Source organism: Podarcis vaucheri, assembly GCF_965113315.1.
Source record: "Podarcis vaucheri genome assembly, chromosome: 2".
Classification (NCBI taxonomy): domain Eukaryota; kingdom Metazoa; phylum Chordata; class Lepidosauria; order Squamata; family Lacertidae; genus Podarcis; species Podarcis vaucheri.
The window spans coordinates 47,952,215-47,979,684 of NC_138760.1; the positions used below are offsets into that span (position 1 = coordinate 47,952,215).

General features: G+C 45.1%; 1 protein-coding gene and 1 long non-coding RNA gene across 6 annotated transcripts in view; one reads left to right on the forward strand and one right to left on the reverse strand.

The window, feature by feature from the left end:
- PRKACA (protein kinase cAMP-activated catalytic subunit alpha) overlaps positions 1 to 27,470 on the forward strand; it is a 60,110-nt gene that overhangs the window by 26,552 nt on the left and 6,088 nt on the right. For 4 of the 5 annotated variants that reach the window (XM_082213636.1, XM_082213639.1, XM_082213637.1 and 1 more), the window contains exons 2-8: positions 19,724 to 19,785; positions 21,644 to 21,772; positions 21,871 to 21,969; positions 24,071 to 24,153; positions 25,289 to 25,415; positions 25,949 to 26,044; positions 26,191 to 26,313. In XM_082213636.1, the coding sequence (XP_082069762.1) occupies positions 19,724 to 19,785; positions 21,644 to 21,772; positions 21,871 to 21,969; positions 24,071 to 24,153; positions 25,289 to 25,415; positions 25,949 to 26,044; positions 26,191 to 26,313 (719 nt within the window). Of the gene's footprint in view, positions 1 to 6,348; positions 6,371 to 19,723; positions 19,786 to 21,643; positions 21,773 to 21,870; positions 21,970 to 24,070; positions 24,154 to 25,288; positions 25,416 to 25,948; positions 26,045 to 26,190; positions 26,314 to 27,470 lie in introns of those variants that run through there. The other variant, XM_082213638.1, reaches the window with a different exon arrangement.
- LOC309527114 lies at positions 310 to 5,954 on the reverse strand. Its single transcript, XR_014217109.1, has 3 exons — positions 5,830 to 5,954; positions 3,920 to 4,356; positions 310 to 3,508 (listed from the first exon to the last, which is right to left on the reverse strand). It is a non-coding gene; the product is annotated as an uncharacterized lncRNA (long non-coding RNA).

The window sequence follows — 27,470 nt, forward strand, 5'->3', positions numbered from 1 at the left end:
TTAGCAGGACCAGTTGCTTCTCCAGGTTTCCTAAAGCCCACCAAAGCCTTCCCATGCCAGTTATATAGAGCAGATGTCAAAGGGACTTGTAATTTGGGCAACACATGTTGTCTCTATTCCCAGGGATTCCCTTCCCTCAGTAACAATCAGATGCATAGTTAAAACCTGTGCAGACTTGGAAAGGTTGGCAGCTAGGTAGAGCTGTTTATGAGAAATTCCTGCAAGATTTGTGATGTACGCATTCAGTGAGATGAATTATGTTCCCAAGTGTAAATATGTTCAAGTGGTCTGGTCCTTTGCTTCCTAGGTCTTGGTACTGTTGATTTAAGAATATTGATTTCTCCCACTATGCTTTAGGCTCTAGGACAACTTGAAAGATTAGTTTGCCTCTCTTGAAGACAAGGCATAAAGCAGCAGCAACCCCACTTCTCCGTGTGGCCTGGTTGATGCAAGGACTGCATATTATTCTCTTGGCAATTGTGCATCTAGTGTTGCAGGAGAAGTGTGATTGGTACATGTATTGAATGGTTATCTTGTTAAATCATAGTGCAAGAAGGCATTGAAGTTAAGAATCCTTACTTTTTGTAGGAAGGCTTGCTGCTTTTTCTCTCCCTCTCCCCGCCCCCTTTCCCTTGTACCTTCCCTATCTTATGCTATGGCAAGTTCACAACACTGTGGAATAGAATGCCCCTTTGAAGCCTAAGTTGGGCTGGCACCCTCAGCTCTGCAATAGCTGATGGGCAAGTGCTAAACAATAGCTGGTGGGAGGTGCTGTTTGACTCACTGCTTGCCTGCTAATTTTGGTTCTTGGCCTGAATCGGCTGCAGTTTCCTATTGAGCGCAGCCGTGTTAGGGACATGGCTGGCTGTTCAATCTATTCCCAGGGAAATTGATTAGGGTCACTGTGTTCTGGGCCTCTGGCAAAGCTACTTTGTCCTTCATCTTCTAGACCACTGGGGCATTGTGGTTGAAGGGTGGAAAACCAGTGTCTCTCTCCTGTAGGTGGGCCTCTTACAGAACATGACTAACTGGTCTTAAAGCAACCTGTAGCTGAGAGAAAGGCTTCAGGATTGAAGAGAGATGAGTGCTCAACCTTTTTTCTCTGGGCGCTGTGTTAAATTATTCTGACTGCACCTGTACACTCATAATTATTACATAATTCTGTTTTGAAGGCACTGAAGAATTCAGCAAAAATTGTGCTCGCTCCTTTCTGCTTTGATACTTTTTGTTCTTGCAATATGTCTCAAGGTACCTCCTCCAGTATCTAAAATGTCTTCATTCTGCACATATAACTTAGTGGAAGATGTTCTCAATGAGCTTCTTGCCTTAATTTTGTAATTTTGATGCTTTGCTTTAGGGTCTTATAAGCACAGCAATAGAGGGGCATGTCTGTTGTTATCCACTTTTGTCACCTACTTCCTACAGCAACTGCCCTGTACTGTATTTGCTACTAGCAGTAATTTTTGCCTGCCTTGTTGAGGACTTGAGCACTTAACATTGCCTGTCTTTGAACCTCATCTTTGAGGTAGTATTGCAAAAGGGCAAATTACAAACTCTTTGATCATTGTACCACCTACCAACAAAACTTTTGTCTTTTTTGAATTGGGCTACGTTTTATTGGTCAGTTTTATGGTGACCAAAGCAGCATTGGTAGCAAAACTTGGCCAGAAGAAAGATTGATTAGCTAGATTTGAGAAGCCACCACCCTCTCAAACCCCTTGCCTCTCCTCCTCAGTCAACACATCTCACCAGCCCTGCTTCATGCCTTCCTCAAGTGCTTTTGCTGGCTGGAATGCATCCTTGAACTGTGATGATCCCACTTCCTCGTTGGGATGGAGAGATGTGTACTTTTGCATGGTCAGCTTCTGCATGATGTGGCTTCTGCATGGTCAGAATGCAACCTACTATACAAAGGTAGTAAGAGCTGCATCTGTCGCTCCACCTACTTCTTGCTTCTGGTCCTGCTTCCTCTCTGGAATACATCTCTTGGAAAACTGCTCAAGAGGGAACAAGACTCACGTTCAAGTCACTGCTCAACCATGAAGCTCACTGGGTTGTCCTGAGCCAGTAGCTCTTCCTGCTTAACTTACCTTACAGGGTACTTAGGAAGATAAAAGCGGAGGGAGCAGGGAGAACCATATATGCTACTCCCTGGCCTTCCTTGAAAAATGGAGTATAATTTAAAAGCAACTGTATGGCAGGAATCTTTCAGCCATAAAGGTAGGATTATTATAGTGGGACTGGGTGGGAGGTAGGAATGGAATGGTCACTTATAACACTGCACCTATCCAGTGGCAGGTGCTGGTAGCATTTGCTCAGCCCCACTGCACACAGTAGTAATAGCACCAAAGACTCCTATGCACGGGAAGAATTGCTTTTCCCAGGCATAAATAGTAAGTGCCATCACTGGCAAAGTGCAGTAACTCTTGGAACAGAAGCACAGCTTCTGAGAAAGGCATCTCAACTGCACATGACATGAGTTGCAACTGCATACTCATTGCATAAAAATAAAAAAAAACATTGAAGGGCCCTAACAAGAGACTTGTGCTCTATAGGCTCTTTAAAAAAAAGAGCTGTGTACAAGCAGATGATCATAGCCAGTGCTAAAGCAGTGAATGTGCTTTGTGGAGCCTCTGCCCCCTGCCACTGCCCACAAGCACAGAATGGGATCTGTGTGCATAGAACGCCAACTGGTGACTATTCTGGAAGTGAGCCAGGGACTGGCAGCTTGAATGCCAGTGTTGAATGGTGTCATTGTTTCTTATTGATACACCTGCCCAAGAGCCATAGATTCTGGAAATGCAAGAGAATGAAATTTGCGAGGAAAAAACAATGTCCAATCTTAAGTGAGAAAGGGAGCAGTATTATGATAGAAAGGGTTTGGTGGCTGCTGAGAGGAGACAATGAAGACAGCGAGAGCCACAGCAAAACTCCAGATTCCTCCACTGAGCATGTAAGCTTCCACGTTGGCTGCTCCCAGGACTGGACTGCACTAGCAAAAAATTCCATATCAAGTAGAAGTACAAAAGCACTTTTGCCATATTTTAAATGGAATACATAAACAGGGTTCTTACTTGTTCTCAACAAACTTCTCCTTCAGAAAGTTGAGGAAACAATGAGGGACATGCTATTTTTAGATCAGAATCTGACTAATAGGAAGGAAATGTTTGAGTCTGTGAAAACAGTTGGCTATGTAAAAGAAAGTAACTATGAACTGCTGAAATCCATGATCCTGAAATAGGAAGAGGAAGGGCAGCAGAATAGCAATGAATGTTTAACAGCTGAAAGCTTCAAAAAGAGCATTAGCTTTTTGAAAAGTGTTGGCTGGAAAAATGTTTTGAAAGGAGAATCTATGATAGCAATCAAAGCCTGATGTTCTTTCCTAATATGATCAGGGCAGGAAATGGGACCTCCAAAACAAAGTTGAAAGGAAGTCAACCTACCTTAATATCTGGCTCTGACTGATGGTGCAAATGGGGACATCTTGCATTGCTTCTACTGTCTGACCCTTAGAGAAAGGGAGCTCTGTTATGAGAAATGCAGCTGCCTGGAACACCTGTGTTCTCCATGATTGCAAGTCATCATTTGGTGTGACATTCTTGGGGTCTTCTGGGAATCTCTCTTGTGCCAACCCTAGGCATTTTGCTGCCTCAAGTAGAGTCCGAATTATGTCGACTAGGGTCAGCATTTTAAAATGTCTTTGCCACCTATTCAGATACAGATTCTTGCCTTCATCCATCTCTTCATCACTGCCCCTTTGGTGCCACATACAGCAGAACTCTACCTTGTTACATGGTAGGGATGGTCATGATCCCCCCCCCTTTTGGAGATCATAAATTCTAAAAACAAACAATTTCAGACCAAATAGGTTAAAAAAAATGTAACTGTGCCTGCAGCACTAAAGGAAACCATTACTCACCTTGGAACCTGTTGGTAATTGGCCTTCTAGGGTGGTCTGATCCATCAAGAAGTATGCCATGCTGTTTTGTCTCCAACTGTAGTCCTTTGCACTACTTTACAGGTGAAACATTTCCATGTGTGTCTGAAGGTTGGAAGGATGTTTGCCATGTCTGAAAGTGGGGTATAAATGTATTTAAAAAATAAAAAATTGTCCAGTAGCACCTTAGAGACCAACTACTGATAAGTTTGTTCTTGGTATGAGCTTTCATGTACATGCAGACTTCTTCAGATACCTTGTGAGGTTGATGGACTTGCATTTCATGGGGCTCAATGTGGTGCCTTCCATGGTTCTAGATTCAGGTAGGTGTTGGTCTGATGCAGTAGAAATATATAAATTAAAAAGTGTCCAGTTGGGTAGTCACCTTCCCATTGAACAGACTTCAGTAAGAAGTGCTCCTGGCTAGCCTGGCCCGCTCCTGAAATGAAGAAACCAAGGACTGACGCCATCAGTTGTTTGATGGTATCTCCCTCCCTTCCAGTATTCTTGGAGCCTGCTGACCATCATTCCGTCAGATGCATTCAGAACCTGGCACTTTCAGACAGAGCCTCCTTCCCATATGCTGCCAGAAATCATTGGATGCTCTTCACAGGGGCTATTACAAAATTCTGAGACAGACTCAGAACAGCTGATGCTCGAAAAGCAAAAGCTGGGGGGGAGGGTTTGCTTTTGATTCATTCTTGCTTATGAGACGCTCTGAGAAGGTTGGGCTGATCTTTGAGCATCCTCTGTATGGAGGTTATCTTTAGCTCAGCTACCGAGCAGTCATTCCTTCTGAATCACTGTTCTGCTTTTCTCTTGAGAAATTAGTCCAGCTCTGACTTGAGGGAGCAATGTGAAGCCTTAGGCCTTCTGGCATCTCATTGTACTTGTGCTGGATAGGACTGCTTTTATCTCCTCAAATATATGTGTGTGTGCCTATGTTGTAGATTTCATTCAACTTCGTATTTCCACGTGAGTCCTGCTACTATCTCTAGCTGCTTCTGTTGGGCCACCACCTCAAGAGAGTCCTGTGCTGGGTAGCTGCATATGCTTAATCTTCTAGTAAATTGGCAATTGTGGTGTAGCTGTCATGCCTTATTATCTCACTGGTCATCACCTGCAGGCCATGTAAACAAGGCTCTCTCCTCTCATCCCTTGGTATTTTCTTTTGGATTAGGAGCTGCTCTTGTATAGGTTACTTTAAGCCTGTGTTAACCTGTTTCTATTAACGAAAAGAGACACAGGGCTATCTGTTCTTGGCAAGCATGTGCTTGAACTTGCTTTCTGTTCTGGTGTTTGTTTTTAGGATCTGATCTGGGGCAGCTGGGTTAAGAGGCGATTCCTTTTCAATCTTTGGGGCTTCCTCTCTTTTTCAGCAGCCGCATGACACTTCACTCGCATACATCAAAGTAAAAACCTAACAAGTAATGAGGGTGAGTGAAGCAGGAGCTCAAGGTGGAACTGAGATCACTAATGGCAGAATGAAAATCTCACGTCTGGGCTGATAAAATGTTTTCATTCCGAGGGAACAAAAGAAAGGGGTTTCTCTCGGCACCAGCTGGAGACTTGGGCTTTTACTTTCTCTGCTTACTTTCCCCTCTTAAGGAATAGAAAAGAGATGTATAGTCACCACTTGAAAACAAGCAAGTGCACCGCTACCTTTCCTCTTTTAATCTGGAAAACAAGAAGGGTGAGTGCATGCAGGCTGGTCTTTGCAGGGCATGGGGGGAGGATCTACGGCAGCCTTTTGTGATAGGCTTGTGAATGAGCCGCCTTTGGTGACTGGCAGTATCTTTCTCGCCACCTCCTCCTCTCTTTCTCTTTGCATTGCCATCCCCTGCCCCCCTTCTCCCCCCCAGCATTGTTTCGTAACCAGCTGTCCCACTTACAGAACAGTTGTTTCTGGACTTCGGGGAAGTGTTACACTGGGGGGGAAATGGTTTGCACAGCATCTGCGATGACTCTCTCGACCTCATCTCTAGGCAGAGGCCACGTTGGCACGGTCTAGTTCAAGCCTCACTCCACTTGGAATCTCAGGAGCTCCGTGTATGGTGGATCTTCAAGGTGGAGCCTGAATAAGCAGCAGGTGTTCCAGAGTAGCCTTTCCAGGTGCTATGGTAGATCACTCCTGCTGGCTATAACGGTGGCCTACACTGATGCAGTCGAAGGAAAGGGAGAGAAGGCGAAACAGGCGTGCCCTGGAGCTGCGCTCAGCCCTTTGCTGGCTGGGGACTCTCTTTCGCTTCCAGGAGAAGTTGAGCTCCAGGCGGGGGCCGTGTTTGCTTTTGCCACCAGGGGCAAAGTCCCCCATGAGCCGCCGGGTCAGCCCTTCCCCGCCACCCGTTTTGACCTTTTAACTGTATGGTTGCAGCTACGGAAACAGCCAGGTCACCAGGTGGACCCTTGGGGTTGAGGGCCACCGAATGGATGGTAAGGAACCACGGGGTCCTGGGTGGGTGAACGGACTGCTGTCTGCTTTCTCCCTCGCTCCCTGTGTTTATTAGACAGCTGCTTCTTTCAAGGAATGTATGGTGAGAAAAAGGCTCTAAAGACAAAGACATACATGGATCTATCTGTGACGCTGAATGTGGCACAGTAAATTTTTGAGCAGATGGGTTTGTACTCACATGCAGCCCCCACAACAAATCAGCTTTGACTGTCATAGACATATGTAGAAACTATTTAAATGGTTAGCCTTGGGGGAGTTATTCCTGATGAATTATGTTTCCACTAACTCCAGAATTTATCCCCTTTTATTTCCAGTTAAAGAACCTTGAGCGTTGAACAAAAGATGCTCAGAGCTGCTGTTTTCTCTCTAAGGGTACCATTTTTGCTTTATGAATTTGCAGCACGTCGTAGTTTGAGCTGAGCTTTCTTGCTGCTATTACCATCCTAATTGCTGTTTTAAATGCTTATATGAAGGAAGAATCTGCCAGTTTATTCTAAGTGGTAGATTCAAAGCCTCAAAAATCAAAGGTGTTGGCACCATAAAGAGTAAGGAGGGTCAATTAGGAGAAGTCTAAGGATCAACATGCTCAAGCGTGTGCTCCTTGCTGACAAGCCGCCTAAAGCCAATTCTGATAACTTTCACCCATTCCATTGGACATGGTTGTATTTAAAATGTCTAGCTCTCAAGGTTGTGATGAAGTATCAGAAATAGCTGTTTAGATTCTGCTAAACACTTAGGATATGGATGAGTCTTGAAGCAGATTCTCTTGTTTCCTGGAATTCTAACATTTTATCAGTATTCCAAACTCATGGGAGTGGCAAGGGTGGAGAAGGCTCATCATTTGTGGGGTAGGAGGGAAAGGTTAAAGTTCCCTCTCTATTTTTTTTTAACTGACTGGCTTCCTAATGGTGCATTTAAGTGTTACATCTAATTTGGCTTTCAGTGACAAATGGCAGGTGAAAACATTTTCCCCTGGAAACCTATGCCTGCTCACTTTGACCACTGGTCTTCTCTAGAGGCCTTTCTTTCTCCCCCATTAATGTCTGTTGTTACACCTTCTGACCTGGTCACTACAATCTCAGTTATAGGGTGATGGGCAGCCTATTGGTGAAGAAACTGCACCATGCTTTTTTCTCAGAAACACTGTCCTGTCACTTATTAGGACCATGTTCACAGATGTCATGGCTGAGCTGAGATGTCATGAGACTTCCTGTTTCAGCCGCCAATAAAAAATAGAGCCATTGTGATGTAGTGTTACTGTATTGGACTTGGACTGGGGAGACCCTGGGTTCTAATCCCCACTCAGCTATGAAACCCACTGGGTGACCTTGGATCAGTGACTCTTAGCCTAATCTGCTCACAACTTTTGTTAGTATAATTGGAGAAAGGGGGATAATAGAATTGTGTATGGTGCCCTGAGCTCCTTGGAAGAAGAGCGAGATATAAATGTAATAAGAAATAAAAAAATAAATATTTTACATCCTCAAAAGTATCACAAGCAAAATGAAATTTGCATAAATCTGTCCCATGGTTGATTCCAATTGCAGGCATTGGTTTACTGGTCATAGGATATTTCTTAGAAGTGTTGAGGGCATGAGGTTATAGAACCAGATTACCTGCACTTGGCCTAGAAATTAAGGGCACATGCACACCATACATCCCAACACACATTTAAAGTGCATGGCTTTCCCAAAAGAATCCTGGGAACTCTATTTCTCTCCCCCCCCCCCAGTACCTTCAACTACATATTCCAGGATTCCTCGGAGGAAGTTATGTGCTTTAACTGTGTGTTGGTTGTGCTTCAAGGGTGTGGCATGGATCTGCCCTAAATCTGCTAGTCTGTATCCCATCCTTTTGCTGACTGGCTTTCTATACTAGAGAGATTACAATGGCGTCTGTTCCTGTATAGCCACTGAAAAAGACAGGAGAATGCAAGGCAGTGTATTGATAACATCTGGCTGGCCTGTGCTTGCCTATGGCCAAGGCTCTTAGGATGTTTAAGATCCCTCTGAGATAACATACAAGTTACGCACCAAAGCCAACACTTGCCCCTCAAGAGACTTGTTAGCCAAGTGATGATGCTTTTTTGTTGTTGTTTTGGAAACCTTGTGAGGCCCCTTGTGTTGGAGAATATATTGGTTTCCGTCTCCAGTTGCTAGCAGTGCAGGAGTGAGATTAAATTCTAATTTCATATCTGAATTAATGCTGAAAAGACCCAGAGTGATAAAGTGGTGAAACAAAACCAGTAAAACATTAAATGAGGAACATTGAGGTGGCAATGTTCAGATGCAGAATCCCACGCAGACTGCTTCCCAACAGTCCTGCAAAAAGATGTTTTCCTTGCATTTCTAAAATGTCACCGTGAAAATCATTGCCACACTTCTTCTGGGAACTCATTCCAAACCTGCTGGAAAGGTCCTGCTCCTTCCAATTGAAGTTGTAACTTCTGGAAGATGGGGATTTTTATCTGGGCCCAACCAGAAGTTCCTAATGGGAGGCTAGTGTATGTGTGTCAGGAACACAGGAAGCTACCTTCCACCAAAGCAGACAATTGGTCAGTCTAATTTAGGGATGGAGTCCCTGTGGCCCTCCAGATGTTGGACTCCATCTTCCATCAGTCCCAGCTGGCATGACCAATGACCAGGGATGATGAGAGTTGTGGCCCAACAACATGGATGGCCACAGGTTACCATCTCTAGTCTAGACTGACTGGGAGCACCTTTCCAGGATTTCAGACAGGTCTTTCCCAACCTACTTGGAGATACTAGAGATTGAGCCTGGAGCGTTCTGCATGTAAAGCAGGGGTGGGGAACCTGGGGCCCTCCAGCTGTTCTTGGACTTTTTACTCGCATCGGCCCCAGCCAGCATGGCCAATGGTAAGGGACAATGGGAGCTGGAGGTGAGCAATATCTGGAGGCCCAGAGGTTTTTCAGTTGCATGTGCCCTATTGCTATACGGGTGTCCCCCCTACTTAGGCAGAGATTATGTTTCAGGGCCCACGCACATAAGCAAAAATCGTGTAAGTGGGGAGCACCCTCTAAAAAGCCTCTGAACGCCTGCTTTTCCCTGCTCTCCAGCTCTCTCTACAATGCAGACTAAAATATCAGCTCTGGGGCTGGTTGGAGGCTGGAGGACACGCAGGTAAGTAGTGGTGGCGGCTGTGGCTGCTGCAGTACCCCGCCCATCAGCTGTTAGAGAGGGAGGCTGTGTGCTCGGGTCTCTTTGGGGCTTCCTCCGCCGTCACTGATGTCTTTTTCAGGCTTTAGGGAGGGTCTCCTCACAAGCAACAAGGACTGTTCAGCTCTCTCCCACGATTTCCTGCTTTGCATTTTTTTATTTATTTCCTGGCACTGCATGTATATGTGTTTGTGTACAAGTTTATTGCCTGTAGTCTTTCCCTCTTGTATGGCCAGAATGCCTAGTAACCTACAGTTACTTCAGCTTCCCTTCTGATAGGGAGTGCAGTTCATCTCCTTGAGCAGCCTGGACCTTGTTTTTACTCCATGCAGAAGATACCATCTGCCTGGGAATGCAAATGGTGCCATACCAACAATTATTTGAAGCATGTGTGGTTCCACAAAATGTGTTCCGTAAATAACACTGGGGCTTTTATTCCCTAGTGCAGCTTTTCTTTTGTATTCCCTTCCATTTGTTTATTCTTAAGGCGTTTATATGCGGCTTAATCATAAGCATTTCCACCAAGTATTTTCTGAGAGGACTGTGACCTAAGCTGCAGAGCAGCTAAAATAGCATTTGGAGGTAGCCTTCTCCATGGGAAGCACAAAATAAGTTTTTTAAAAAACATAAATACAGCATGTCCATCATACGATGCTCTAATTTGCCATGCTCATGAAAATCATATGCAAATGGTATTTCATGTGGATTAGCACTGAACTTTCAGCTCCTGCAGCTTTTCTCGAGGTGCCCCTCTTTCGAACAAGGTGCTCCACCTTGGCTGTTGCTTTGCTGATCTCCGAAGTGCAGAGAGAAAAGAGGTGAATTCGTGTGTCTGATGCGAACAGCTTCTGCGTGGTGAATAAGCCTGGTGGGAGAACCCTTTGAGGATGAAAGCGTGCATGGTGGAGATTGGCGCAGTTAAAGAGAGTGCCTGCCTATGTTGCTTGAGTGCCCTGTGCTCAGTTTATCTGCCAGCAATGCAGCCTAGTAGTTGTGTTTTGGATACAGTGGGAGAAGGAGGAGATACCGGAGGCTTTGAAAGATTACTAGGGCTGCATCTCTATTAGTCCCCTATGCTCTGGTGTTTATCTTGGCACAGGTCAGTCTGTGAGGCTCTTGTGCAATTGGACATGGTCGATTAGTTCCATAAGCTGGATTCATGGAGTCTGACCAAGCCAGTGTGAATAGAAAATGCCTTCATCGGGTTCACTGTTTAAGGGGTGCTCTCAGCTCAAATGGTGTAATGGAGAGTTATTTCTGTGGCAAGAGATGCTTTTAACACCTGGGGCTTTGTCGTAATAAGGCAAATGGTGTGTTTCTGCTCTTTCCCCCTTGTTGCTTCTATTCAGCCAACCAATTTCTTGTTCTGTTGTCATCTGCAATTCTGGCTGCAACAGCGGTTGAAGATGTGTGGGGAGGGGAGCATAATTAGGAAGGGAAATGGCTGGAGAATCCAACCCCCTTGGGCCAACCCAGTCTTGTATACAGCATACTGTCTCTCGCAGCAGCTAGCATAAGAAACCTATTACAAGAAAGGTAGAAGAGCCCTCTAGTGGTCATAGAAAGGATGTTTTCACACATATATTGGGTATCTTAATCTGCAACAGAAATTTGCTGAAGCCCTAAAGCTGGGGTGGGGAGCCTGTGTCCCCCAGAAGTTGCTGGACTATAACTCCCATAATCCCAGACCATTAACCATATTGGCTGAGGCTTATGGGTGGCCCACTTTAACTGATTCCGCAGCCCCGCCCTATGCACTTCAGATCTCATGAAGGCAACCCTCTTAAAGGAAACAAGGGGCACCCAAAAATAAAGTAATGATTTCTGCATACTCTGAGGACTCTCTGGGAGACATGCAGAAGTATGTAAGTTTCTGAGCTGAAAGAGAGAACAACTTTTTGAAAAGAGAAAAAAAGCACTGTGGGCACTTTAAGAGTTTTGGAATGTCAGTGACATACAGAAAAATAGACTATTTACTGGTGCAGTTCATCTCTGTCGGAAGAGGGAAATTCTAGGTTCATGTTGCACCCCAAAAGTAAGAGGTGCTGTCTTTTTGCTGCTAGCCTCTTCTGGGAGGGGGTTGGGGGCCAGGGTGGGGCCCATGCTGCTGTTGCTGTCCATTTACAGCAATGTTAAAATCCTGGGTTTCCTTCATTGTTTTATGTGAGCAGCTCTTAGTTCTGCCCTGGAGGATGGAAAAAGTGGGTCAGATTGGAAGTTGGGCATGCTGCGTTAGTCTAGCAATTATGTCTATGGCTGCAGGCTGTTGAGCCATAGAATGATGGTGTCAGTTAAAAGTGGCAAGCAGAGGGGGAGGTTGGGGGATGCATGCCATGAGGCTAAAATATTTTCACCCTATATATCCCTCTATTTTGATAATTTTTTTTAAAAAGGTGCTCGTACTCATGTCTTGATAAAAGTGCTGTGGGTACCAGACCAAATGGCTACCTTGGCAGCAAAAGGTGCCTGCACTCCATATTGGTGAGTGCTGCCCTCCCAGAAACAATATATGCACACATTCATACATATATCTCAATAAAACACTTGGGTTCAGGATTGGCAACCAGCCTTGAACCCTGGGCAAGTTAGCATTTATAGCAGACTCGGGGAATGTTTATAACATGTGGGAAAGCAAAAATATGTGAATCTTGAATAGTACTGCTGGCCTCCTGTTTCAGGCTATGCGGAACCCTGAACATTTAGAATTATTTTCTCTGTATGCCCAAGTAGCTGAATTAAATCCAAAGGTGTGCCAGATACATTAAAATTGAGAAAAGGTGAAGCCCATTCCTTTGTTTTTCAGATCTAGCAAAAAGATTGTAAAATGCTGACCTACAGCTCCCATCATTCTTGACTGTTCCTGACCATTCTGGCTCAGACTTGCGGGAATTGGAGCCTAGTGACACCTGGAGGGCCACAAAACTTAACAGAATTCTGCTGCCTTTTGCAAACTTGCTTCAAAGCGTTCTGGTCAGTGAGAGTGCTTCAGAAAGGAAAGCTGAATCTGCTCTTCTCCAGCCTTCTCAGCTCAGGCTGTGGGTACCATGGCCACAGAATACTGCTCTTCACGTTGGGTCTGTAATACAGGGGGAGGGAACAGCTGTCTTTGGAAAGGGCCATAGCTCAGTGGCAGAGCATATACTTCTGTGTGCATTGAAGGTCCCAAATTCAATTGCTTGTACCGCTAGCAAGGTTGAAAAAGTGTCTCACCTGCCAGCCTGTGGAGTTGCTGGCAGTCAAGTGTTGCTAAGCAAGATGGGCCAGTGGGCTGATTTGGGCACAAGGCAGCTTCTACTACTTAGAAAAACATTTATTAGATGTGCGTTCCAGCACAGAAGCCATCCGCTGCACAGAGTTCAAATAATGGATTAAAGCAAATCTATCAAATAAGCCGCTAGACGAAATTTCATGAAATGATAGGGGTCATTAGTGTGGGAGATGAAGAAAATGTGGGTAGAGCTTGTTGGGTTAAAAATAGGGCTAGCTGAACATGCCCACGCTTGCCGTGTACTGTAGGGGAGTGCTCAGACTCCCAATAACTTTTTCTGTCTTAAAAAAAGAAATCTACAAAATGGTGTGAGCATTTCTTCAAAGGCACTCTTCAAGCTGGATGATTCAGAAGCACTGCAGAATGGCAGGTGAGCTTCAGAGTGAGCGAGCGCCTCGTGTTCCACATTGGGACACACAAACTCCTGCACAGACACTGATGGGATCTAAATGAGCTGTCACTACTGCCAGCGAGGGCTTGGGGTCATGGTAGAAAGTGCAGTGACGTCATCTCAGTGTGCTGGCGCAGTGGAGGAAAAGCAAATCTGATACTGGGAATTACTATGAAAAGGGACTGAAAATGAAATGGCAAGTACGCCAGGATGGGACTCTGGTATGGCTGTGCTTGGAATGCCAATGTAGTTCTAGTGGCCTGGTTTTGAAAAAGAGATCACAGAAGGGGAGGAAAGTAAAGAAATGGGTGGCTAAAGATATTCCCGTGGATGGGACTTCCTTCGAAGAGAAGTTTAGGCCGCACACTTATTTAGTTCACAAAATTAGGAATGGTGTGAAAGAAACCAAAACATTGGAGTTTGAAGTTCTCTAATACTTTGACAGCAAGTTCAGGACAAATTAAAGCAAGCACTGTTTTCAACTTTATGGAATTCATCCCACAGTTTGGAAGGCCACTAACACTGTCATTATCACTGTCAACTGGAATAGGTTTAGCTCCCATAGATGGGTCTATCAATGGCTGTAGGTCATGGTTTGCAGATGCACTATATCTTTCCTTAGCAGAGGCAGCGAACAGACAGAGGATGATTATTGAAATCATGTCCTAGTTATCAATTTTCCAGGGGTATGTGGTTGGTCCTGGTTAGAGACCATATACTATACTTGATGAACCTAGAATTCTGATCCTGCAAGATTATTGTTGCCAACATCCAACAAGAGGAACAAACAATTACTTGCACTTTCACACTTGTATTACGTTTTTCCAAGGAACTCAAGGTAACGTATGTGGGATTGTCAGTTTTTTCCTCCCAGCAGCCTTGTGAATTAAGTTATGTTGCTTGTGTGATTTTCCCCCGCCCCGCCCCACCCCGCAAAAAGACCCCTTCAAAACCATTGAGCTTCATGGTTCAAATTCAGTTATCTAGCCACTACACCACAATGACTCTTACAGTGCCATTTGAAAGCTGGGAGAACAGGAGATTAGCACATCACAATTATAGCCTTGAGCAGGGTCAGCAGAGGGCTGGTCCACTGTCCCTCAGACCTTGTGGGGGGCTGGACTATATTTTGGGGGGGGAGAAATGAATGAATTCCTATGCCCCACAAATAACCCAAAGATGCATTTTAAATGAAAGCACACATTGTACTCATGTAAAAACACGCTGATTCCTGGACCGTCCGTGGGCCGGATTTATAAGGCGATTGGGCCGGATCTGGCCCCCGGGCCTTAGTTTGCCTACGCATGGCCCTTGAGGCCCTTGAGGAATGATGCAAGTTCACTGGGCAAGAAATTGTACAGCAGTCAGTAATGATGAGACATGTGGTCCAACACCATCTGGTAACCCAAGAATGAGAGAGGTTGTCTTAAGGAATTTTTTTCCTGTTCCTGGTGGCCTATCTAAATTTTAGCCAAAGTGGTTTTTTAAACCACAGTTTCTCTTATTTGAAATATACATATTGATGAGGCAGTATTGCATCTTTCTCTGATTTGGCATGTAAATGCACATGTTTGAATTGCAATGCAATGTCTTGAGTTTTGTGTGCCATAACTTGGAAGCCCAGATTGCTAGGGGATATCAGCTTCATTATGGAGTCAGGCGAATGTTCAGGGCTCACTTTCAGGCAAAATAAACTCCCAGCCCCTAAACCACACTCTGAACCTAACACTAAACCAAGGTTTATTAAACTATGGTTTATGAAACCACGGCTTAGTATTTTGTGCAAAGCCTGCCTAGTGGCTTGACTATGGTTTGTTTACTGCTAACAAACCATGATCTGAAGCTGTGGTTCGTTGCTGGTTTATGACCCTTAGTTTGTTGTAATTAAGTTTTGCAACTCTCACCAAGCCAAACACCCTTCCTTAACCATGGTTTGTTTGGCCTCCCCACCCCAGATGCTCACTGAACTACAAAGGCATGAGTTGAGAGCAGCTGAAAATTGAACCAAACTTTGGAGAAAAACAAGCCATGGTTTGCTTGCTCATCTGTGAGACAACTCATGGCTTGTTTTAACAAACCGTGGTTTAGTGTTCTGTGTGAACCAGGCCTCTGTCTGGAGAACAGAGCAGCCATCAAGAATGCAGAATTGTTCCCTCCCTTTGCCTAGACCTCAAGACAGGGTTGATGGTTTAGAGTGCAGTTGGAGGCTCTTGGGCATGACGCAGGAGCGACTGATGGCCTGAGGTTAGATGAGATCATAGTGCTCAGCCTGGCCTTAAGGCCTGTGGTGCTCTGTCGCTGTCGGGGGTCCCTCATGGCTTATGGAAGAGGTCAGTGTTCTGGAGATGGGGAGGGGTGATTGCTGCCCCTTTTTGGAGGGGGGCCCATGGAGCTAAAATATAATGCTGAGATGGCCCTAGGAAGGGGGGAAGAGCTGCCAGAATTTTCTTACGTGGCAAAAGAAATCTCCTTGAGGAGTGGGGAGGGGGCTGGGATCTGTGCAGGAAGGTGTAAGCTGGTGGCGCTCTGTAAGTAATGTGGATAAAGCAGGAGACAAAGGGAAAGTAGGTCAGACAGGCTGAGCTGGAGCTCCACGTCTGTTTGTGTGCGTGTCTCGGGGAAATCCAGCCGCTCTGTGCTGCAGCATGAAGGAATTGGGTGGGAGGATTGCTGGGAAGGTTTGGAGTGAGAGGATGCTATGAAAGCATCCCCAGACTGCGCCTGGCCATGTTCCCTTTGTGTCAGGTACCTCTCCTGTAGGAAATCAGAGGCTGGTGCAAAGCAACCTTATTTCAGGGGCTCCTCCATTTTACGGTCTTCTGATCTCATGCCAGGAGAAGCTGCATCTCCACGATGGGAGGGGGGAACTCAAAATGAGCTTTTTCTGGTGGATGCAGGGGCAGACTTAACTCCACATTCTCAACTGGGAGCCAGGATCCCTGGAATCTGTAGTCAGGCTCCATTTCTGTAGATGGTAGTGAACCGTTCAGCAAATTTACCCTGGTTGAGGAGTGCTTGCTCGGCCTTTTCTGCTTCTCTTTGCTTTATGTAGATACAGTCGTACCTTGGATCCCAAATGCCTTGCAACTCAAATGCTTTGGCTCCCGAACGCCGCAAACCCGGAAGTGAGTGTTCTGGTTTGCGAATGTTCTTTGGAAGCCAAACATCTGACGTGGGTTCCGCAGGTTCTGATTGCATGCCGGAAGCTCCTGCAGCCAATTGGAAGCCGCGCCTTGGTTGCTGAATGTTTTGGAAGTTGAACGGACTTCTGGAACGGATTCCATTCGGCTTCCAAGGTACAACTGTATATGCTGTGCTTGGCCCCAGTGGATGATGGGATCTTGAGGGCTTAGTTTGTAAGGTTGTTGTTTCATAGAATCATAGAGGTGGCAACTGCCAACTGCAGTATTGTTGATAGGTGGCCATCCAGCCTGCTGTTCTTGATGCTGATATGTAGTTGTTTTTCTCACAGAGTGACCCGAAGAAACTTCCATTGAAAACAATAGCAAAAAACACAGCAATACAATTAAAAGGCAGGTCTGATAGATTCCTAGCCAACACGAAAAGAGGCCACAATCCCCCCCCCCCAAATTTAAGGACCCAAAACCTGGGTGAAGAGAAAAGTCTAAATATAGATAAAGATGGCACCAGGTATACCTCCCTGGGGAGAGCATTTCACAACAGGGAGCCACGACTGAAAAGGCCTTCATGAAAGAGAGTCATCTGCCCCTTCCAAAGCAGTCTGGTTTACTGTTGAACATGTCATGCCATCAGGAAGTTCTTCCTGATGTTTGGTCTAAATCCAGTCCTTTTTCTTGTAGTCTAAACCCATTAATTCAGGTGCTATCTTTTGGAACAACAGAAAACAAAGTTGCTCCATCTATGTAACAGGGGGTCTATTGCATTGCCTCTTGATAGTCTGTTCTCCAGGGTGTAAAATTCACTGACTCCTTCAACCTTCCCCCAAAGGGCTTGGTTTCCAGGCTCTTCATCATCATGGTTGCCCTCCTTAGAAAACATTCCAGGAGTGAGGCAACCTTTTAGAAAGTGGGGGTGTGAAAATTGTTTGGGGTTCCTTCCCAGCTCAGCAAGGGGTACCAGTCTAAGAATGCACCCAGCCCCTTCCTAGTTAATCAAGCGGTACTGCTTTGCCAGTGAACACAACCTTTTGGTGTTGGCAGAACGCTGTTTTACATAGATGGAGATGCTGGAAGAGGGAGTTTAGTATGCCAATTCTGCTTTCTAAAGCCCAGCCCTGAGCTACTTCTGGAAATATCCTCTGCCAGAGTCCCCAAAACTCTGGTTTATATCATGACAAAAAACTAAACTAAACTTGGACGATGTTCAGCTTGCATAATACACAGAATTAGCATATAATTATTTGATCACTTTTAATCAGCCAAATTTATTTAATTAACTGATTAGATTATGACTCCAATTGTCTTCAGAACCCGCACAAGTGGTAACAGCATGGGATATTATTTCTCTTGTGCAGCTGGAGTAGAGAGAAAAGGATGGGGTTCATGGGATACAGGTGAATGATTAGGATGTGTTAAGGGTAATTTTCTCTCTCATTTACCTGTTTACCTCTAGATCCTTTAGAAGACACTGAATCCACCTTCCTAAGCTTTATCTTTCTTTTGTGGCCATGACTGCTAGAAACTGTCCAATTTGAGGCAGTCACACCCAGTTGGGTGTTCTCATCTGCAGCTATATTTGACATGTTTCTGTCGGCAGTAGATGGGTTTTAAAGCCCAAAACCTGTTTGGACATGGAGCATTTCCTTGGTTCTGTGAATTTTCTGCTCTCAAGAACCCACTTTGTTGTCGTGCTTGGTGCCATTATATACCTGTAGCTTAAAAAACCCTGATTATGCAATTTAGAGAGTGTACAACGATCTACGTGGTAGCCTTCCTGCTTTGGATATATGGAGTGTGTTGGAGCACCAGGTAGTTTCTCTTAGACACAAGACTACCTTCCAGGTTGGATCTGATCTTTTGTACATTATAGAACACAAGGTATGCAGTGGCCATGCCATGGCTGCTGGTGTCTGCATACAGGTCATCAGTTGGTTTGCAGTCAGGATGATATTGGGAGCCCTTAGTTCAGTGCTGGTGGATGTGTGGCTCTCTAAATGTGTATTCCAGCTTCAGCTAGTGGTCGGGGAAGGTGGGAATTGCAGTCCAGCAGCATCTGGAGGGCCACAGGTCCCCTCTTTTCCATGTTTCAGTCACTGTCTCAGCACATGGCAGGTGCTTTTACCATGAGTAGCTCACCTGTGACTGGGAAACCAGAGTCTCTGAGTCTTGAATGATTCCACTTTACCTCTCATGATTGATGTTATTGGCTGAAGGGCCCGTGCTTCCCCAGATTCTTCTCAGAATTTCATTCCACAGCTCCTAAATTGCTCTTTTAAACTCCTGAAAATAAGTCTGGGGGTTGTGGCATGAGACCCTTTTTGAAGGGGAGAAGCTGCCAGTACATGGAACTGCCAGTCTTGAAAGTCTCTAGTTGTGTGTGTGTATTTTTGAAACTTGCAGAGCACCTTCTGAGTTGGAAACTGAGGAGAAAATGTGTGCATGCAAACAGATGGCCCTATGGTATTTTAGATGCTTACCGTCAGGGCAGGATTCACCTAATGAACCCCATCAGTAGAAGCTCTGCACAAGGGCTTCTGCATGTGCAACAGGGCTTCCCCCTCTCCCACGTGCACCCTGAAATTGTCTCGAAAGGGTTGGGGAACCCCCAGAACCGCATAGAGGGAGGGAGATGGTTCCATCTGGCAAGTGGAAACCCTTACATAGGCAGAGCGTCATGGTGCGGCATTGAATTTCACATCTGTATGACTCCTCAAAAGCCTTGCAAATGAGTGGCATGGATGTGGAGAGAGTGGGGCCTGCCTTCCTTTTTCATGGGTTTACTTATTCCTTGCTCTTGCTTTAAAAGGCTGGAGGTCCCAATGTGGCCCAAAGTTGTCTGTGACTTGCAAGGATTGGGCACAGGTTGGCCCCCAAAAGAAGCAACATGGTGACAGACCTAAAGCTGAGCAGCCATGATCTTTAGCAGAGGTGACCGGTTGCTACTGTATTCTCCAGGCTGGATTTAGGGCTCCAGTGGTAACACAGATTTCTCAGATATTGATTGGGCATATTTCCACAGGCCAGCAGTTGGCCATTTCTCATCTAGAGTCTCATGGCTGAGCCTAAAAGAGGGGGCTGTGTGTCTGCTCTCTGCCCTCCAGGGAATGTTTGCTCCTTGGGAATCCGACTTGTTGAAAGGTGTTGTCTTCCCCTTTCTGGCCTTCCTGCTGGGACTGCATCCTCCGTTCCTGGTGATTCAGCAAATAGGCCCGTCAAAGAAATGAGAGCTGGCAGACTTGAAGGGGACTCCTGTTTCCCAACATAGCCTCTTTGACTCCTAAGGAGTGTTCAGTGGCTCAGGCCTTCAGGCAACATGCTCTCTTGTCAATGCTCTTTCTCTGCTTCTGCTTACTTACAGTGAAGGAGTTTCTTGCCAAAGCCAAAGAAGAGTTCCTCAAGAAATGGGAGAACCCGTTGCAGGTAGGACACCTCTCTTCTCGTCTTGATATTTTGCCTTCCTTTCTTTATCTAGCCATAGCAGCCTGCGTCTTGTTGCTTCTAAGCTCTTAGGCCTGATTTGAAAGTGACACTGACCTGGTTTGCATGCAACCATCAGCCAGAGTTAGACAACTTATGGCTTCGCAGGAATGTGCATGTGTATTGGTGCACGCGGCTTAAATTGCTCCCATGTACCCTGCCTCCTTTTGATGTGCTGGAAAGAAAACAGACCAGGGTGCCAAGAATACATGTGTAAAGTTTCACATAATACAGGTGTACAGTTTAAGCTCAGAATATGTGTGTACAGTTTCACACAACTGGTGTTGCATTTAAGTAAGGGATGCACTGCCTAACTTGAATGCTATAGTGTGCCGCATGCATTGAAACAACTGCCTTGATATTAAATTCATTACATCTATATCCCACCTTTCCTCAAGCTGGTTTACATAGTTCTCCCCATTTTATCCTCACAGCAGTCCTGTGAGGTAGGTTAGGCTGAGAAACTGCAACTGGCCCATTGAGCTTCCTGGCTGAGTGGGGATATGAACCCTGGTGTCCTGGGTCCAGGTCTGACACTCTGATCACTCTGGCTCTCCTGTACTGGCTGTGGGGAAGCCCATTTGGGTCTGCATTCGCTTGTTTTGTGTGTGTATAAAATGTGGCCAGTGTAACTTTTTAAAACGAGGCTTTGGAAGGATCTTGCCAAACCTTTGTTATTGCTGGTTACACCAAAGGCAAAAGTCTTGATGCTGGTGGACATCCTAAATTATCCTGCTGAAGAAATAGGCGCTGAGATAGGTGTTTCAGTCCCCAGGTTATTCTGGAACTGCCCCTTTTCTAGGAATAATTTTGCAAGGAGGAGAGTGAGGTGTCCAAGATGGAAACACAGGAAGAGAGTCAGCTTTGGATTAGTTTACCTTTTGCAGTTCTAAGACACTTTGGAAGATGTGTCTGACAATAAGGTTTGCCAGTGCCCGGGTTGCTTGCATGACAAGGAACAAATAGTCAAGATCTTTCCAAATTACTAAGCAAGGGTCAGAAGCCCTTCACCTATCACATATACTCTTTGGTGTTAGCAGACCATATTACAGAAAGGGGAATGCAATCTCCCTCTAGCTGAATAAGGTATTTTCTTCCCTGCAATATCTGATGAATACCTCACTGCTCAACTAACAGGTCCGATGCTTTAGCTTTTCAGCAAATAACTCCCAGAAGGTGACTGCCAAAATAACTGCTTCATGGCAATAAAATGACTGTGTAAATTGGCCCGGAAATTTGGATGCTCTCGCTGTTTTGGCTTGTTCCATTTGCTGCCCCCTACGTAAAGGTGTCATTACATCTGGTTGTATTTTGCAATAAGTGTGATATTTGGGGATATTAGTGTTTTTTTGTCAGGCTCTAAGGCTTAACCTGTTGCTGCTAGTTTCTAGGTTATTACAGATAGTGTAGTGAGTGTTGGGTGTATGTACAGTCCTTTTTGTGGACTGAGTTGGATTTTCTTGCTGTTCAGTATGCAGGAGGATTGTATGTCTTTCTCTCTAAAAACTCTTGCCTTTTGCGCCCCCTCGTGGTAAAAAACCCCAAGAACACTGCAAGTTTCAGGAAGAAGAGTTAGCACGCCACAGGGATGACCCTCTTCAATAACAGTTGCTGCTTTAATATGGCAAGGGAAGACATGGTACTGCCTGAAGGGTTATCTTTAAAATGAAACTAGTAAGCCGGCATTTTGAACCCTCACGGCCATTTAAGGGCCCCCAAAATCTGATAACTAGAGCCTGGTGTCCTTGCCAGATTGTCTTCCTCTGCTTTTTATATTATTATTTTCCAAATCCTTTTTCAGAATACGTCCAGCCTGGATCACTTCGAACGGCTCAAGACCCTGGGTACAGGCTCTTTTGGGCGGGTGATGCTCGTGAAGCACAAGGAGACCGGGAATTACTTTGCCATGAAGATCCTTGACAAGCAGAAAGTGAGTTTGAGCCTGTCGTGGAGTTCTGGGAGTTTGTGCCTGAGGTTGGCAAGAGGGAGGCCCAACTGTCTCTGGCTGATTTCCTTTCTGTCTTGCAGGTTGTGAAGCTGAAGCAGATCGAGCACACCCTCAATGAAAAACGCATTCTCCAGGCTGTGAACTTCCCATTCCTTGTCAGGCTAGAGTATTCTTTTAAGGTAAAGGGTGTCTTTGCACTCTCTCTCCCCACCCCTGCCTAAATATTCATTCTCTGGCTTTCTGGTCCTCTGGACACCTGCTCTGCTGCATCAGATCAAAGGCACACAGGGGCCAACCAGATACTTAAGGGAAGCTAATCACTTTACCATAGCACCCAGGTAATCTTTTTGCCTCTGTCTGGGCTTGTGGCTAGCTGAGCATCCACCACTGCAGGCAAGCCCAGTTGGCTGGATACTTTCTGTGCCGGTACAATAGGTGCAGTGTGCTTCCCCTTTGGGAGCAGCCTGGGTGGATGGATCTCCTGGGCTAGAGCACACATTGTCATGATAGGCCCTCAAAACTCTTCCTTATGATAGGCCTTCAATATTTTGTTTTGTCCTACCTCTTTCTGGCGTTTGTGCAGCTTTGGGCAAGTAAACAAGTGGGCTCTATAAGCATACAGAATGTTAAATAAAGCCAACAGTATTTTATCATTTTGTGTTTGAGTTACCCAGAGAACAATCTTACTGGGTTGCCTTATATCAATACAGTAAGTAAGGCTGCAATCCTAACACCTCTTATCTAGGAGTAAGCCCCATTGAATTCAGTAGGATTTACTTTTAAGTCAATGTGAAAGTGCTATAGGGAGCATGCAAGTCTGGACTATGTGACAAGGCAGCCTTGTCTATTAATGCAGCTCTAAATCGAGGTTTTGCAGGCTTCCGTTCATCTCAGCTACATGGAAAGGATATAAAAAGCCATTGAGTCGTACCTATTGCCACAAAGGGCAGAACCATTTTTTAAAAATCTGCTTTGAAGGAAATATGCATGTTTATATACCCTTTGTGGCTGTAACCTAAAACCATGGATACAGTGTCTGTTTGAAAGCACAACCAGAAGAGGAGGCCTCTACTGCTGTCTTATAGGCTCCTTCCCATTTTCCCTCTGCTATAGCAGTCCTTGACAATGCCGTGTCAGAAGCTTACCTCTCAATCAGAATAAAGCCTGAACAAATACATTCATGCTACCTTGCAGAGATTGTTTCAGTTGTAGACTTCGGGGGTTAAAAAAAAAAGTATCTTAATTCTAAATACTATTTCCTTGGCAGTAAGTCCCATTGATGTTAGTGGGACTTGCTTCCAAGTTGGTTGGTGTTAGACTGTGTGTCTAATTCATTCCCTTGGTAGTGAGAGTAATTCTGTAAATCTACAAGAAGATCCTTGCTGGATCAGCCCAAAAGCCCATCTAGTCCAGCATTCTGCCCAACAGTCCATACTAGCCAACCAGGTGCTTATGGGGAGCCACAAACAGGATCTGAGCACAACACTCTTTTGTTTATGAACTGGTATAGAGAGGCCTGCTACCCCATAGTGGAGTGACTATAGTTATCATGACTAGAGGTCATTATTAGTCTTATCCTACATGACCAGGTACTAAGAGGTTTGAGTTCACCTTAGTAACTGCTACTTTTGAAGTTGTTGCCTTTTTTTTAAGGTCATGGCAGGAAGAGACTCTGAGCAGAACATAGCGCTAAAACCAAAACACTCTGCTATAGAAACAGTTTTGCACCAAGCAAAACTATATGATCGTTGTGCAAATAAGTTGTGCAAATAAAAGGGGACTAGAGGACAAGGAACTTGTATACATTCAGATTTTAAAGAACTTGCATTTATTGAGCAGAAAGCAAGGCAATAGTGGTAGAGAGCGATGGACTAGGGAACAAACGTGAAGATTGGAATGGGGGCAGTTAGGAAAGTGTAGCCATGTGAAAGGAACGAAGTACTGATCTGAAATGCTGGGACCTGTTCCTTCACCACCACCTAGTCTATAGGCATTGTATCAACATTTTGGTTTTTTATCTGCAACTGCAAGGGCAAGATACTTCATTTTTTTAAAGGAAATTGGCAGGAACCTGAATTCTTTCTCCCAGCCCAACAGCAAACCCAGTTTCTGTTCTAGAGTGCTCCTATAGATGTGTGAGTACACTGGTGCAAGCATCACTGCAGAAAGGCAATATAGAAGTAAATAAATTGGGGAGCTGTGGCCCTGAACATACAAGGTTGGGGTGGGTGCAAAGCAGTGCTGGCCAGGACCCTGAGTTGTTTCTGCCCTTGATTACAGGATAACTCAAATCTGTACATGGTGATGGAATACATCCCAGGTGGCGAGATGTTCTCCCACCTACGACGGATTGGCAGGTTCAGGTGAGTGTGCTCCCCTGTCATTGCAAGGTTGGGATGATGCTCTCAGTTGTGGGAACAGAACAGCTGAGAGTTGGGCTTCCTGGGTTAGAACAGTGGAGAGGAACCAGGAAAGAACTAGGTTTCTCTTGTTCTGCACTTTAAAGTTGAGTGGAGGATATCTTCCCCTTCCAGCAAGCCCTAACTTCTGGGGTAAAGAATATGCAGTTTAGAAAAAAGTCTAATGATAGGACAGAAGCTGCATTTGCTTTGACATTAATTCCCATCCTCCTGGATGTGAAGCTGGTGACTTGCAAGAAGCAGATCATTCCTATCAGAGTGTGGTGACAACAACACTGAGTTCCTGATTATTCTCGTTAACACTAAGGGGCAAGGGGTGACCTGGCTTGACAGGCCCATATGAGCGGAGTGCTTTTCATCAGAGGATTGTTAGCGGAGACTTCAGTATAGAAGCTACCACTACAGAACATGCTTCTATCTTGCTTTGTATCCATTTACTGTATGGAAAGCGGGATGCTTGTTAACATGCTCTCATTTAACTGTGTAGTTATGTGTGCTTCAGATAAATTGCCATCTTGTAGAACATTATAGAACTGGCATAGCACTGAGACTGAGCAACGGACTAGGAAGCCCCCAGTTCGAATGGTGCCTCTGCCATGAACTCAGCTACATGACATTACGCAAAGTTCTGTCTCACAGCCTCAGCCCCACCATCTGCGGCACGGAGAGTAAATAGTAATGACTTACCTTACAGGATTGTTGCAATGATTACACCTACATAAGAACATGGTCAGAATAAGGGAAGAGATTCTGCATGCGCTCAGCCAGAGGTGGGGCAGGGAGAGCATGAGTGAAATGTGTGAGATAAGACTCAAGGTCCTGTTGAATGGGGAACAGGGGAGAGAGCTGGTCTTGGTTTGTGGCAGGGGTGGAAACCTGAGCCCTTTTGCTGAGAGTACAGCTCCCATCATCCCTGACTGAGCTGGTTGGGGCTGATGGGAGTTGGAGCCCAACCCAACAGTGCTCTGGTGGGCCACAGGTTCTCCATCCCTGGTTTATGGGGATCAGTGAAGGTGAAGACTCAGCTGGCATACATTAGAGATGGCTTGTGAAAAAGCTCTTCCCCCCTTTGTTGCAGTGAACCTCATGCCCGGTTTTATGCCGCTCAGATAGTGCTGACTTTTGAGTACCTGCACTCACTAGATCTCATCTATCGAGACTTGAAGCCTGAGAACCTCCTCATCGACCAGCAGGGCTACATTGAGGTAAGGCTGCTTCCATCCATTCTGTGAGATTCTGCTGCACAGCATTTTGAGAATTCCTCTCCTTGTCAGTATGTCTAGGAATACTGTTTCTTTCCCCAAATATCTGTAACAATTAGTTTTTTAAGAAAGGACTAAATTTTGACAAGCTTAAGTAACTTCTTAGGAAATTTTTGAGTTGACATAAAATCTAAAGGCGTACCTCTTTTTATCATTTGTGCTTTGAATATCAGGAAGTTCCTTCCCCTCCTCGCCAAAGTGGTGCCTGCTTAACCAAATATGCTCCAAACCACCAGATGCACTTTTCCTATTTTGGTGGCAAGTAGGGAGCATGGTAGAAAACATTCATTATGAGCAGTTGCTGTTTAGAAAGCAATACTTACCTTTGGAAACAAAATCTTCTCTCTTATAGATATTCCACCCGAAACATCACCTCTCCATGTACTGGGGTTTGTGCAAGCCTCTATCACTTCCTTTGTGCTGCTGACCCTATTGGTGTGGAGAACTCAGCTTTGTTAATTTTCTCTTACCTCCAGGTGACAGATTTTGGCTTTGCCAAACGAGTGAAAGGCCGAACATGGACCCTTTGTGGGACTCCAGAGTACCTGGCTCCTGAAATCATTCTGAGCAAGGTGAGACACCTGTACTCAGGAACAGTTTTTTGGGCCTTGTTCAGCCCAGAAAGAAGACTGTGTTCATCTCAATATCTTGCAGTACACTGCAATTAAGTGCCGATCATCCTTGGTGTTTGTGATCTGAGCCTGCTTTCCTGTTTCAGGGTTATAACAAAGCTGTGGACTGGTGGGCCCTGGGTGTCCTCATCTATGAAATGGCAGCCGGCTACCCCCCATTTTTTGCAGACCAGCCCATTCAGATATATGAGAAGATTGTCTCTGGGAAGGTAATATTTCAGCATAGAGGCTTGCATGCTGGGTACAGGATATTACAAATATATATTACAATATGTAGACCATCTTGCCCATGGAGAAAATGCAGTACTTCCCTAGAAGGCGTGTTAGAAATTTCCAAATAGCTCACACTATACAGTGCATACATTTATAATGTTCGGTGAAGCATGGACCTGCTGTGTTTACCTGCCAAATAAATGTTGGAGTAGGTGGAATTCAGCAGACTGTGAACGGAAACCCCCTCTGTATTTTCTTGGCAAATCTTCCAGCTATTTTTTGGTGCTGCTTGCAGCTTTCACCACAGGAACAAATGTCTGGAAATCTAGATGGCTGCAGTTATATTCACAGTCTGACCTTATTTTGAGGAAAGGGGCAGATCTGTTGGCTTCATTTGAAAACTGAGTCTCAAATTTTGTATACTTTAAACAAACTTAAGGCTCTAGTCTTCAGTGTGAAGAAGAAATTAGTTGAAGAATTCTACAGGCTAAGTGGAATATGGATTTTCTGAGTCTAGAATTCCAGTGTCTGTAATACTTGGCAGTTCTCCCAGGTGAGACTCCTAGAGTAATGTGAGGCCGAGCAGCACAAAAAAGATCAGAAAAGCACAAAGTGGAGTTTTATAAGTTAAACAGAGTAAAACAACGGAAAGGGGGAGACATGCAACTCAAGATCTCTGTAACTGCAAGGCTGTGAGTTTTCAGAATATTGCTCTTGGAATTTGTAACATGGCCTAAAGGAGTGAGGTGTGGCAGGGCAGTGTTGGAAGAGCTTTGCAGGAAAATGTGTGATGGCAAAGGAACATCTCCCCCACCCAATAAAACTAAACAAAAGTAATGGAGATCAGTGAATATATGTGCTAGCTTTCAGATGGCTGGGGCTTGCTCTTGCTCTGCTGCTCCAGAACATGCATGCTCTCTTTGAGTCCAGCTGTCCTTTTCTCCCTTCCCTGCCATTTATCCTATGAATTTTCACTGGCCCTACTTGCCAACTTTGATTTCTTAGGTGGTTAATGCTAAAATAATCAGTATTAAGTTGCCGTTTGAGTGAGGCTATTAGGCCAGGAGCTGTACTAACCCAGCCTTTCTCAGCAACACCTAAGATCTTCTATTGAGTCAACTAATTGTTGACGAATAAACATGCATTGTGGATA